This window comes from Prunus mume, linkage group LG6, assembly GCF_029339155.1.
Source record: "Prunus mume cultivar Tortuosa linkage group LG6, ASM2933915v1, whole genome shotgun sequence".
Classification (NCBI taxonomy): domain Eukaryota; kingdom Viridiplantae; phylum Streptophyta; class Magnoliopsida; order Rosales; family Rosaceae; genus Prunus; species Prunus mume.
In genome coordinates, this window is record NC_142703.1 from 9,759,335 (window position 1) to 9,772,980 (window position 13,646).

General features: G+C 34.3%; 1 protein-coding gene and 1 pseudogene across 2 annotated transcripts; both read right to left on the reverse strand.

Annotated features, from left to right (window-relative positions):
- Nucleotides 1-3,730: 3,730 nt before the first annotated feature.
- Nucleotides 3,731-6,815, reverse strand: LOC103334429 (protein NRT1/ PTR FAMILY 5.2-like). Its single transcript, XM_008237396.2, has 4 exons — nt 6,652-6,815; nt 6,173-6,390; nt 4,929-5,500; nt 3,731-4,796 (listed from the first exon to the last, which is right to left on the reverse strand). Exons 1-4 carry the CDS (start codon nt 6,785-6,787, stop codon nt 3,902-3,904), a joined length of 1,821 nt encoding a protein of 606 aa, XP_008235618.2. The 5' UTR covers nt 6,788-6,815; the 3' UTR covers nt 3,731-3,901.
- Nucleotides 6,816-8,363: 1,548 nt separating this feature from the next.
- LOC103334428 (protein NRT1/ PTR FAMILY 5.2-like) lies at nt 8,364-10,951 on the reverse strand (annotated as a pseudogene). Its single transcript, XR_016127624.1, has 4 exons — nt 10,699-10,951; nt 10,411-10,628; nt 9,741-10,310; nt 8,364-9,317 (listed from the first exon to the last, which is right to left on the reverse strand). The product of XR_016127624.1 is annotated as a protein NRT1/ PTR FAMILY 5.2-like (transcript).
- Between the last annotated feature and the right edge of the window lie 2,695 nt (nt 10,952-13,646).

Here is a 13,646-nt window from a genome sequence, read left to right on the forward strand (position 1 = left end):
CAAATTTGTTTATTTCTAAAAGTCAAATAAAAAAATTGAAATTTCTGACTCTTTTTAGAGAATTTATCAAAAATAGCCAAAACTTGATTCCTAATTTCAAAAATGTTAGTTTTTATAAAAAATTTCAAATATAGCAGAAAACTAATCTAAATAGACATAAATGCCATCAAATTTAAAACCCACATAAACCTATAAAAAAAACCTTGCTAAATAGAACTTTGGAATATGTCCTTCAAACACTTTTCCAATCACCCTCTCTATTTCTTTTTCATTTATTTTTTCTTTCTTCTTCCGTTTGTCTCCAGCATCACTCCCTCTCTTTTTCTTTCTTCTTCTCTCCATCTCTCTTTCCCTTTTTTTCTTCTTCTGTCTGCGTGTCTATTTTCTTCTTCTCATCTTCTTCTCTCCTATTTGTCTCCAAATAAAATGTATGTATTTATTTGGCAAAAAAAGAGAGTATTTAGAACCAAAAATTCAGAAAATGATTGAATCAATGCACAAGTATAATTTCCTCCTCTCACTAAAAAATGAAACAGAAAAATTACAAAACTTAATGGATACCAAATAAAGCTTAGACACATCCAAGTTAGTCGAAGGTCCATATTGATGAACTAATAACATCAACATGTGATTACATCTTCTGCTACACATATGTCAGAATCATCATATTACCAGACTCGATAATTTTCCAAGCCTATCTGCACTAACCTTTGATGTAGGCTCAAAGTGAATTGACGATATTAAATCATAGCACTTCGGATAGGGCTCAAGAGTTAAGTCAGCAAAACCAGAATTGAAATTTTATAAACATAGATGAAGAATAAACAAAGAAACGAAGAAGAAATTGAACGAATAACCAAGGAAGAACTGCACTCACCGTTTGACTATGGCAGCAATACGTTTGCGAATGAACTCAACGTACAAAGATTCCCAATCTAATAGGGTTTTCTTTTTTAGGTTTATGTGGGTTTTAAATTTGAGGGTATTTGTGTCTATTTAAGCGAGTTTTCTGCTATATTTGAATTTTTTTACAAAAACTGACATTTTTGAAATTAGGAGTCAAGTTTTGGCTATTTTTGATAAATTCTCCTCTTTTTGTCTGTTCATGTTTAGTTTCATTTCCCCACTCCCGTTTTTTATTTATATATATATTTTTATCATGAGTTCTAAGGCAGCCCGCCTTTCAAAGGCACATGTAACATCTTAAATGTACAAAAGTTGAAATATCAAATCCAAAATTCTGCAAATAATTATTCAAAATAAGAATACCCCAATATGCATCAAATTAATCCCAACGGCCGCTAGTAATTATATAGGATCAGAAATTTTACCCCCTAAATGATGACTCTAATTGAACTAAACACCCTGAACTAACTTTTCAATCGATTTAGCATGTGAACTTATATAAATAGTCAATTTAGCCCTTATCGTCAACTTTTTCAAATTTCATTCATTATTTCGTTTAAAGAGTCACATGGCACAAGACTTACTAATTTATTTTTGAAAATAAATTTTTACTTTAATTATTAGTTATGTTTAAATTATTATTTACTTAGTGAAAAATTAGTATTTAAATATTTTATTTAAGAACAAAATTTTAAAAAATTAATTACTATTTATTAAGTAAATTAAAATATTTAATACTAATTATTCGCTAGAGAAATAATAGTTAGAACATAATTATTAATTGCAGTAATTAAATGAAGCTAAGATAATAGTAATGGATAATGCTCAAGACTAGCCTTATCGATAAACAAAAATTAGGGATAAATCTTTTTTTTTTTTTAAGGAACCCATTAGATTTAAAGATTATCGCTACCCGGCTATACTAATGATTTCAGAAAATTTAAGAGTATTGTCCCCCAGTATAGCTTAGCAGCTATACAATTTATTTATTTATTTTATTTAAAAGGACCCGCATAAGGCCTAGGCAGTCCAATTTATTCATTACAAATTTATAAATAAACCCAATCCTAGACATGTATTTATAAAAAAACCCAAGCACTATTTAAACATAGAAACACACCCAAAATCAATCTCATAGTCAACTTTTTGGGTGTGTTTATAAATGGGTTTTAAGTGTGTGTAATGATGAGTTTTGGGTGTGTTTATATGTTTAAATAGTGCTTGAGTTTTTTTATAATTTCAACCCTCATTTTGGGTGTTTTAATGAAACTCCCTTTATTCATTTATTTTTAAAGAGTATAGCTGAGCGGCTATACTCTACAAACAGAATGTTTAAATAGTACAGCCGCGCTATTACCACAATTTAAATTTCTCTTTTTTAATTACATTAATTATTACTTATGTTTTAATTATTGTTTACTTAGTGAATAATTAGTATTTAAGAATTTTAATTCAAAATTTTTAACAACTAAATACTATTTATTAAGTAATATCATTTATGATGTTAATTAAAATATTTAATACTAATTATTCACTAGAGAAATAATAGTTAGAACATAATTACTAATGAAAGTAATTAAATCAGGCTAAGATATTATTTATTATGAAAAGAAATTTTTTTAAAAAAATATTTATTGACCAAAATTATACTAAGTTTATATTTAGGTTTTTTTTTTTTAAAAACCTCTCTCAACAAAATTTCGTCGGCACAGGTCTATGCCGGCAAAATTTGATTTAATTAGATTTCCTCCGACAAAATTTCGTTGGTAGAGGTTTTTTCGTCAAGAGAGGTTGTTCTGCCTTTTTATTTTTTTTAATAATTAAATTTTTTAAAATATAAAATTAGTTTCTTTACTTTTGCTTTTGGGCCAACTTCTTCAATTCAGTACATGTAATTAGGTAATACCTTAGCCCTTTTTTAATTACTTCAATTAGTGATTATGTTTTAATTATTATTTCTTTAGTGAATATTTAAATATTTTACTCAATTTCGTAAATTACTTGGTCAATAGTAATTAATTATTTTGAATTAAATGATCAAAGGGGGACAATACCTATACCTTGGTAATGACCTAAACGTAATGGATAATGCTCTAGACTAGACTTATCGACAAAAGGAAAATCAAGGAGCAAAAGTTTTAAAAAAATAAAAAGGCACCCATTAGATATTTAAAGAGTATAGGCGACCGGCTATATTGTTTAGTTTATTTAAAAGGACCCGCATAGCTCCTAGGCGGCCCAATTTATTAATTTATTAATTTATTTCAAAGAGTATAGCCGCGCGGCTATACTAATACTCTACAAATAGAATATTTTAAACAGTAGAGCCGCCCGGCTATACTCTATAAATACCACAATCTGAATTTCTCTTTTTTAATTACATTAATTATTACTCATGTTTTAATTATTGTTTACTTGGTGAATAATTAGTATTTAAGAATTTTGTCAAATTCAAAAATTTTAAAAACTAAATACTATTTATTAAGTAATTTCATTTATGACGTTAATTAAAATATTTAATACTAATTATTCACTAGAGAAATAATAGTTAGAACATAATTACTAATGAATGTAATTAAATCAGGCTAAGATATTATTTAATTATGAAAAGAAATTAAAAAAAAAAATTTTAAAAAACCTATCACGACGAAAGTTCGTCCGCAAAGATCTATGCCAGCAAAATTCGCTTGTGGGTTTTGGCCTTTAGATCAATGTCTAATTAATTGAGCCAATGATTAATTAATATATATATTTAATTAATCAAAAGATGGGCCTTGGGCGTTGGGGGCTATTGGGCTCTGTGATTTAAATTAAACAAAATTAATTAATTAAAGGACACTGCAACCCTTTTATTTTACTGCTTTGTTTAATTTCGTTAATGATTGTTGTTCTTCCAACAGAATGAAGCCTGTTTAGGTTTGAAACCTGGTCTTCAAGTTTATATGTCTTGATATAGTTTTGTGTTTTCCTTTGTGCAAACACAATAAACATTTTATCAGCTTACAAGTAGAGCATTTGAGGCTTCGGTTTGAGCTTCAGCCGGAGGTTTGTTTGGCAAAGTTTCCATGGCAAAGTCTCCTTTCGGATCTGTCGTGTCTGCATTGTAAACAAAGTATTTCGCCACGAAGAGGAAGAAGAGCAGGTTGAGAGAGCTCAAGACAGCCAAGAACAAATAGTAGTAGTCGAAATGAGAGATGTTCAGGTTGTCCAAAATCCAACCCCTGCCATGTTGCTTGGTGATGTTTGAAACTGTTGAGAGAAGAAAACTACTAAGAAAGCTTCCAATTCCCAAGCTGGTTGTGAAGTATGAGGTCCCAAGGCTCTTCATGCCTTGGGGTGCTTGGTCATAGAACAATTCTATCTTGGCTGTTTCCACAAAAGAATCAGCAATCCCCAACAAAGCAAACTGAGGAAAAAGAAGGAAAATTGTGAGAGGAAGTGTGTCCTTTTTCCCAAACAATTGACGTTCTCTTATGACACTCAGCCTTTTTCTTTCAGCCAACCAAGCTGTGACCATGATCATGACATGTAACACAAGGCCAATGCCTAATCTCTGCAGCAATGTGATCCCTCTAGGGTTCTTCGTGTAGCGCCGGATCCATGGGACGAAGAGGCGGTCGTAGACTACAAGGCTTATCAGCATGAAGATTGTTATGAATGCTGAGAGACATGCTGGAGGGATCTCAAAGTTGGGACCTATGCTTCTATCTAGTGTTGTGCCCTGTTTGATGAAAAGTGTTCCTCCTTGAGCTAACATCATGCTTGACACAAATGTTGCTACCAGAATCGGAACCAGTTTGATCATTTGCTTGGTTTCTTCAACTTGCGTCACGGGACACAGCATCCACGGTGAGGTTGGCCCGCTCTTTACAGCTGCTTTGTCAAGAAATCTGCAGGTAATAAAATGCTAGCGATATTTAGGCTTATCAAAATAAAACTGTTTGTATCGCATTAATTAACTACACTATATAGACCGCATCACAATTTTATTAAAAATGTGGTATAGGGTCATTTGGATCTACCTTAATGAAGGGGAGTGGTCAATTCTGAATTTCCCAGACTTTGTGTACGCTTCCAAGCTCAGCTCATGAAGCTCTTTTTGGTCATCTGGGATTGTAACCCTCCATTTTCTTAGAGCAGCCACAATCACATGAGCTATCCTGCTGAAAGGACTCTCAGAAGGCAATTTGTGCCTATAAAATTTAGTGCCCAACAAAAACACCAAAATAGAGAGAGCAAGCCCAAGTGTTGGAAGCCCATAGCCAAGAGCCCAGCCCACATTGTCTTGTAGGTAAATCAAGAATGTGTTTGAGAAAAGGGTCCCAAAGAAAATGCTGAACATCCACCAGTTGAAAAAGGAGAGCTTTTGGGTCTTCTCCTTGGGCTCAAACTCATCAAATTGATCTGCTCCCATGGTTGAGATGTTGGGTTTGGTCCCTCCTGTTCCAATTGCAATTATGTACAATGCACCATAGAATATGCCTACTTGGAATGGTGAGGCTCTTTTGTCACAATCTTCACTTTTGATTCCATGGCCACAGGATGGTGGCCTTAGGGCAGGTAATGAAACTGCTAGGGTTAATAGGGACATCCCCTAATTGGTAACCAAGAGGAGCATTATGAGTTTCTTGTATAGATACAGTGAAAAAATTATGTAATGGATAGATTGTTAAAGCCAGATAGGGACCAAATGGCCCAAAAGCCAAAATTTTCAGCTTCATTTTTCTTAATTATTAGGCATATTGGTGAAATTGTGAATCTGCTTCATATTTAAAATTGTCATGATCAACTAATCTCTTATCTATTTGAGAGCAGTTATTTGATAACTGGATAGGAAGAGTTAAAGAGGCAGGCAAGTGCATGAGGAGGCTTGTGATGTTTGATCAAATCAAACTACCAATTATATCCCAAAATATACAATGAGAAATACATAAAAAGGCCATCATGATATCCGATTGGGAATTATTTTGACACTTTCAAATCTCACCTCACACGCTCTTCTACCACTCACAAGTGAGGAGTGCATGAGATAAGTTAATAAGCTTAATAAGCTTAATAAGCTTCCATGTTACCAAGGTGAGATGTGATCACATTTAAGCAGAAAATTATCACTTATGTATAATGCTTGTGGTTTGTTCAACAATTAATGATCCATATATACTTGTGCATATATATTGGCATGCAAGTTCTATCATGAGAAATGATAAATTATGTATATGCATGTGGATATAATTTATTGAGTGCTTGGAATTGAGTTAATTCGTACCGCAAGATATATGGCAGAAGCAATAACAAAAGTCCAGTAGCGGCCGAGATGAGCATCTGCAATATAAGCTCCCAACAGAGGTGTCATCCACACAGTCCCAACCCAGTTGGTAACATTGTTGGCAGAGGTTACAGTGCCTTCATGGAGCTTCGTTGTCAAATAAATCACCAAGTTTGATGCAATTCCATAATATGCCATCCTCTCAAACACTTCATACCCTACAAATTAATCAAACACACCCAGCAACAAAAAACATCATGCATATTGATTCGTCATAGTGAAACGGAGGATGGTTTTGACCACGAGACTTATACTTCTTAACACATACTCAGTCTAATTATCTCCTTACGCGACAAGTCATGTAAAAAGAAAAATAAACTTACAAACAGATGTATACCTCCGGGATATGCACGTTTTGCTCCCAGCTAAGGGGCCCTTACAATATTTGAAGAACAAAAACTAGGGAGTTCATTACATACCTACAATGAAGGAACAAGCTCTCCATCTCCCAGTCTTTGATCGTAAAATTGGTCTACCTTTGAGATCCACAGTCCCATCTTGTGTGTGATCTTCTCTTCCATCTGCAGAGCCTTTCTCTTCTACACTTGCCATCATGTGTTTAATCAAATGACTAGGGACTTGGGGCCTTGAAAGTCATGTGATTAGCTCATAGCTTTTTATAAAGTCTTCGGACGTACGGGTAATTAATTAGTTGGTTGGCTCCAACATTTTAGATTTATTTCCTGTCACCTTGTTGGTCACATTTTTTGTTTTTCACCTATAAGCTTTATTAACGGTATAGTGTCTTGTGGGTGACTACAAGTAACCATTAATAAATTTAAAATTCACATTAATCAACAGTTGTTAATCATTCACGAAATTATGAGCTAGTCGATTTTATTTTAACTCTAACTTATTCGCCTTCTCTTAAACTAGTAAATGTTTAACAAAAAAACAAGAAGAAAAAGAAGCCGACTTAGGATCTTTGTGTTATTTTCTAATATATATTTTTTCTGTTGAGTAATTGGAAAAATTATATTTACTAATATAATTCAGCAATAATTGAAACTATTAATGACCAGAGATAGATGAGTGATGTCGACAAGTGCTAGAAGAACAAGCCCTGAACTACAACAAACCATCGAAGGATTTGGATCCTCTCCCTTTTTTTTAAGATAAAAATATTTCAGAAAACGATCCTAAAGTTTGATAATATCCATGTCACATCAAAATTAACCCAAAAATTAGGTGGCGAAAAACGAAAGATTACGATCTGCTGTCCCCTTTAATTTGACATGTGTCTTTAATTTCATCCTTCTTTTGGTAGGCCACATGTGATTAATCATATTCTAACATTTTGAAATTAACCTCATGCCACTGCAAAGTGTTTGTTTTGTATGGAACGTCACTTTCATGGAATCAAAATTAGCCGGTCATGAATATGCGAATCCAAAAATAATTTTCTTTCTTCGTCATTTTGTTTATTTATTTATATCATCAATCTACATCAACTTGCTATAAAAAATTGAAATGCATCGTAAGAAAAAGACAGACGTATGCATCAGCCATGGTGAAGAATCTGAAGATTTTAAGAAGGCTGGATGCCTTAGAGCATCCACAATGATGCTCTCTATTTCTTAGTTAAAATTTGATTAAGAATATAAGAAAGCTATTTTAGGAGCTCTCTAAAAAATTTCAACTCCAACCATATCCCATAATTTGGAGAGTCATAAATACTATAACTCTTTTTTGATTGGTCCATCTCTATTAAAAAATAAAATAAAAAATAGTTAGCATTAAATAAAGGTTTGAAATACTCATTAAATAAAGTAGCATTAAATTATAGGGAGCCACTAGGAGCCCTTTATCTCTCCTCAGATTTAAGAGCTTCTAGATGACTCCCTATTTTAGGAGGTGAATAGAGAGCGTGGTTGGAGTTGCATTTTTACAATTCCTCCCTAAAATTTGTCTAAGGATATGGTTTAAGGAGCTCATTGTGGATGCTCTTAGCCATTTTTGTAGCTAATGCAATTCTAACTCAGATAAGACGTTTCCGCATAGATGAGTTTTATATGGGTCTCACTTCTATAGGAGATGTAAACGGTCTCAAAATACTAAGACTTTTCTTAAGAGAAATCGGTTTCATCTTGTACCATATGGAAATCTTTGATTGGGTTTACAGACAGAGACCAAAAGAAATTAGTTGGATTTTATTTGATCTTAATTAACTGAGAAGCAAGGAACATATATGTAAAAAAAAGCTTCTAATCCATGATCAGCTTAACTAGTCCAGTCTTCAAGTCATCACATCTTAAGATTCCACAGCTACCTTGGCTTGAGAGATGTCAGCATTATAAACAAAGAACTTGGCAACAACCTGAAAGAATAGGAAGTTAAGGAAGACTAAGCCAGCCAACAATGCATAGTAATAGTCCAAATGTGAGGCATTCAAATTGTCCAAGACCCAGCCGCCTTGTGTCCATGTCTTTTGGTCACATCAGAAACTGTTTTTAGAAGAAAACTACTTAGAAAATTCCCAACCGCAAAACTTGTAGTGAAATATGAAGACCCCATGCTCTTCATGCCTTGTGGTGCTTGGTCATAGAAAAACTCAATTTTTGCAACTTCCACAAAGGTATCAGCTACACCCATCAGAGCAAACTGTGGCAGCAGAATGAAAATTGTGAGAGGTACTTTTTCTCCTTTGCCAAAGATGCCATTTTCTCTTGCAACGCTGAGTCTTTTTCTTTCAGCCAAACAGGCAATGACCATGATTATGATTTGCATCACAAACCCAATTCCCATTCTCTTCAGCAGTGTGATTCCTCTGGGGTTATTCGTGTAACGCCTGATTGCTGGCACAAAGAGACGGTCATAGATTGGGAGGCTGACCAACATGGAAAGTGTTATGAATGATCCAAGAGATGCAGGGGGAATTTTGAAATGGGGACCCATTGAAGCATCTAATGTGGTGCCTTGCTTGATGAAAAGGGTGTGTGTCTCAGCTATGATGATGGCAGGTATAAATGTTGTGAGCAAAACTGGAATCATCTTCATCATTTGTTTGGTTTCTTCAACCTGGGTCACTGGACATAGAGTCCATGGTGTGTTCGGTCCACTCTTCACAGCAGCTCTGTCAAGTGATCTGCAAGAGCATAATGCAGAGCAAGTAAGGTGGGACATCCACTTAGGGGTAAAGGTTAGAAATTGAAAGCACTTGGTTTGAAGACTATGATGAACATTATATATGTTTATTATTGTCTAAAACTAAGAGATTGTGATATAAAAAATGGTTCTAAGTTACTTAATTTGTTACCATTATTAAAACAAGAATTCACTCAATTAGTAGTTCAAATTGATAATATGATAACATAATATCTCAGACTGTTTAACAAGAGAACATTTTCTCATTAATAAGAGAGACTTTGTTCGAGGCCCATAAATTGTTCAAATTTATAATATAATAACATAATATGTTAGACTGTTTGATAAAAGAACATTTCCTCGATAATAAGAGATGTACGAATTTCGAGACTAAGAATTAAACATAGACATTAAGAACAAGTACCTCAAAGATGAGGTGTGGTCAATTTTGAGTTTGCTTTTGTCTGCATAATCTTCCAAGCTCAACTCATAAAGCTCTTTTGGGTCATTTGGGACAGGAACTTTCCACTTCCTAACTGCTGCTACTAGTACCTGAGCAACACTAGTGATAGGACTTCCTGAAGGCAATTTGTGCCTGTAAAATGGGGTTCCCACCAAGAACACCACCACTGAAATCACAAGCCCAACTGTTGGGATGCCATAGCCAAGAGTCCAACCAACATTGTCTTGTATGTACACCAAGAAAGTGCTTGAGAAAATGGTTGCCAAAGAAAACGGCAAACATCCACCAATTGAAGAAGGAGAGCTTGTGGGACTTCTCCTTGGGCTCAAAATCATCAAATTGGTCCGCTCCCATGGTTGAGATGTTGGGCTTGGTTCCACCAGTGCCAACTGCTATCATGTACAATGCACAATAGAAGATGCCCACTTGAAAAGGTGAAGCTTTTGTGCAGTCCTCTGCTTGAATGCCATGGTTACAAGCTGGTGGCTTCAAAGCTGGCACTGATACAGCTAGTGTTAAAAGTGACATGCCCTGTTAAGAGAAACCCATATTTTTGTTACTGCGGTTATTATATGAGCTACCTAAGACAATTCATCTGAAAAAAGGAAAAAAGTTGTGTCCAAGAATTTACCATGAGATAAATGGAAACTGCTAGAACAAAGGTCCTATATCTACCAATATACGTATCTGCAATGTAAGCACCTAAAATAGGTGTGAGCCAAAGGGTACCAGACCAGTTGGTGACATTGTTTGAAGATTGTACAGTGCCTTCATGGAGCTTCCTTGTCAAATACACCACTAAGTTTGCTGAAACCCCATGATTTGCCATCCTTTCAAATATTTCATACCCTAAAAAACACAACAATATATATATGTAAATGTATATATAATGTTATAATTAAGCTATATACATACATACCCACAATGAAGGAGCAAGCTCTCCATCTCCCAGTCTTAGATCTTAAAATTGGTCTGCCTTTGAGATCCACAGTCCCATCTTGTGTGAAATCTTGTCCTCCATATGCAGGGCCTTTCTCCTCTGGATTTTCCATAATGTCAGAGCTAGATAGAGCAAGAAAGACAGATTTGGGGTCTAGTTAGCTTTTTTTTTTGTCATGGGAGTCTAGTTAGCTAGTTGGTCTTTCAGCTTCCAAACAAAACTATGAATAGAAAATAAAATAAATAATTATATTTTTAGATCTCATTCACTTGTTTCTTTTTGTTTAGGAGTCTTATCATAGAGATGGTATTATGGTCATGCAAATTACTTCCACATTGCTTGAAATAAGTACTACATTTAATTATTGGACTTAGGACGTCCGATGGTGGTGGAGACTGGCAGTGGAAAACGTGGTGTCAACTCATGGATTCCATTGACACTCACTGAAAGTGAGTGAAAAGGTATAATTCAATCCAATCTCGCATATGTCATAAGTAATTATGTACGTGTGTGTATATATATATAAATATGAGAAATTTTTCAATAAGTATTTTATGTGAATGATTGATTATATAATTTTAATATCGACCGTTGGATTGCATGTATATTACATATTAAATCTACTAACACATCTAATAAATGCAATCCAACGGCCGAAATTAGAAACACGTAACAAATTCTTAACTTAAAATACTTATTGAAGAATTCTCCATAAGGATATACTCATCACTAAACAACAACAAAAAATGAATTGTAAAGTAAAAGAATATGAAGAACAGTGCAAGCACCAAAGATTAAGGACGACACACCCATAATGCAACCAGAAAAGACAAATTGAAGCTAAATTCAACGAAGGCAAAGACTCACTCAAACAAACAGGAAGCAAGCAAAAACAAAACATGAAACAGCAAAGCATTCAAGACAAACACTAAAGTTGAAAACCACCACCAATACCGAACATAAAGATCACAAGCAAATAATATTTGGTAAACTTTCAATGTCTGTAGACCCCATATTACAATAATTGTGTGCAATCCGTCTAAGGGCAAAGCTCAACGTCACACTCGAAATAGACTAGATACCGAAGCCCAAAAGGCAAAATTAAAAGAAATATTTAGAAAGGATTCCAAGAAACTAAGTAGGAAGATGGAAAAGATGAGGGAATAAACAGGGGGTGGTCGATAATAGAGCATGAGGGAAAGGAAACAGCTATGGCTTGGCTGGGCTTCTGTTCGTTCAAAATGCTCTGCATATGGAGGTTACTGTTCCCATGACTAACTAAACCCACGTTCATAGGCCCACACAAAAACCCACTGGAAAAAGAAACACCCAGTGGAAATGTGGGATCATAGCTAGACTGCTACTGATGATAGATAACCATGCATATGGCAATATAAACAGGTGCATATATACTGACAATACCATCCACACACGATCACCACGCTCACTTGCTTGTGTTGGGTGACTGTCATCCTTCGATGGACGTAGACCTCACACCTTATATTGGGATTCACATTTTTCGATTGATGGCAGTCACCCAAGCATACGCCAACGAGTATGGATTTTATGGTGGAGTCCACATATCTATGATTAATAGCATCCAGTCGCGTATTATTTTAGCCTCACTCACCTTTTGGGCTCGCTTGAAAATTATTTAGAGAGGTTTGGAATTAATTCTTGGCTGAGTATGTAAGGTGTAGTAGCCGGAAATGCAGTTTGGCAATCCCACCGCTGATTCTCTCAGTGACACAAACGAAGTTTTGTTTTTTAAACAGAAAAAAGGGAAAGAAAAAAAAAACATGAAAGAAAGCCAGTTTTTTGCTAAATTTTGTAAAATGGATCACCAGTGAGTAGTAACGTTCCCGAAAAACATTTAAAAAATATGTACCAAAAGGAAATCTATATATATATATATATATAATAAAAGGCAAAGAATAGTAAAACATTCGAAATATAAAAATTGTCATTGATTAATGAATTTAGGGTAATTTTCATTTTAGTACGCGGAAGTTTACTGAGTTTCAGTCTTCGCATCAAGTTTTTTTTCATCTCAGTCTCATACATATGAAAATTATCCATGAATTTATTAAGTATTGAAACTTTTCATTAAATAAAAATAATATAGTAAAATAATATTTTTTAACATTATAAAAATTTAAAATAAAAACCAAAATAAGAACTTGGGTTCTATTTTCATGAAACACAATTTCAATTTTTTTGGTTGGATTATCTTTAATTTCGTAATTCAAAAATAAAAATCAATTGGCACTTGGGGCTGGTAAATAAATAAAAGAGAACATGAAAGTTCTTAAGCCAAACATTACATATATTACGTTTGTTGCCCAAACTGTCTTATTGATTTTTATTTTATTTTATTGAAAGGCTTTTTTTCTTGTTGTAATTTATTGAGAGGCTTTGCTACTTCAACAAAAAGCAATCGGTTTGCACAAAAAAAATTTAAAATAAAAACGCAAAGTCGGTCTTCTCTCCACCCTGAAAACGATTGTCTACTCTTGTCTCAACCCATCTCTCGCTCGCTCCAAGAAACGAGGAAGAAAAACTCGTTGGAAAGCTGTGAACCGGAGGACAACAGTAATGCTGGCCGAAGTGATACTGTATCCATGCGTCTCTCTCTCTCTCCTTTTTTTTTTCTTTTTCAATATTTAAAGTTACTTTAGTTAAGTGTACGATGTAGTTTGGTTGGGACTTGTCCTGCGTGACTTGTCTTCCTTGGTGGCTTTTGTTTGCTCTCTTGGTTGGTCAAGAGCTGCTTTGTTTCTCTTGGCGAAACCCTAAACCCTTTTGTTTCTCTTGGCTGCTTTGTTTCTCAGTTGGTGACTATTTGGGCTCTATTCTTCTAATTCTTAACGTGTCGTCTTCATTTAAAAAATCGCAAAGTTCGTCTTCTCAAACCCTAAAAAATATTT

Excerpts from the sequence above, each read along its gene's own strand:
- LOC103334429 (XM_008237396.2), bottom strand. The coding sequence starts at position 6,787 with ATGATGGCAAGTGTAGAAGAGAAAGGCTCTGCAGATGGAAGAGAAGAT. Across the intron at positions 6,391-6,651 it reads AGCTTGTTCCTTCATTGTAG|GGTATGAAGTGTTTGAGAGG; the intron begins GTATGTAATGAA and ends ATTAATTTGTAG. Across the intron at positions 5,501-6,172 it reads CTTCTGCCATATATCTTGCG|GGGATGTCCCTATTAACCCT; the intron begins GTACGAATTAAC and ends GTTACCAATTAG.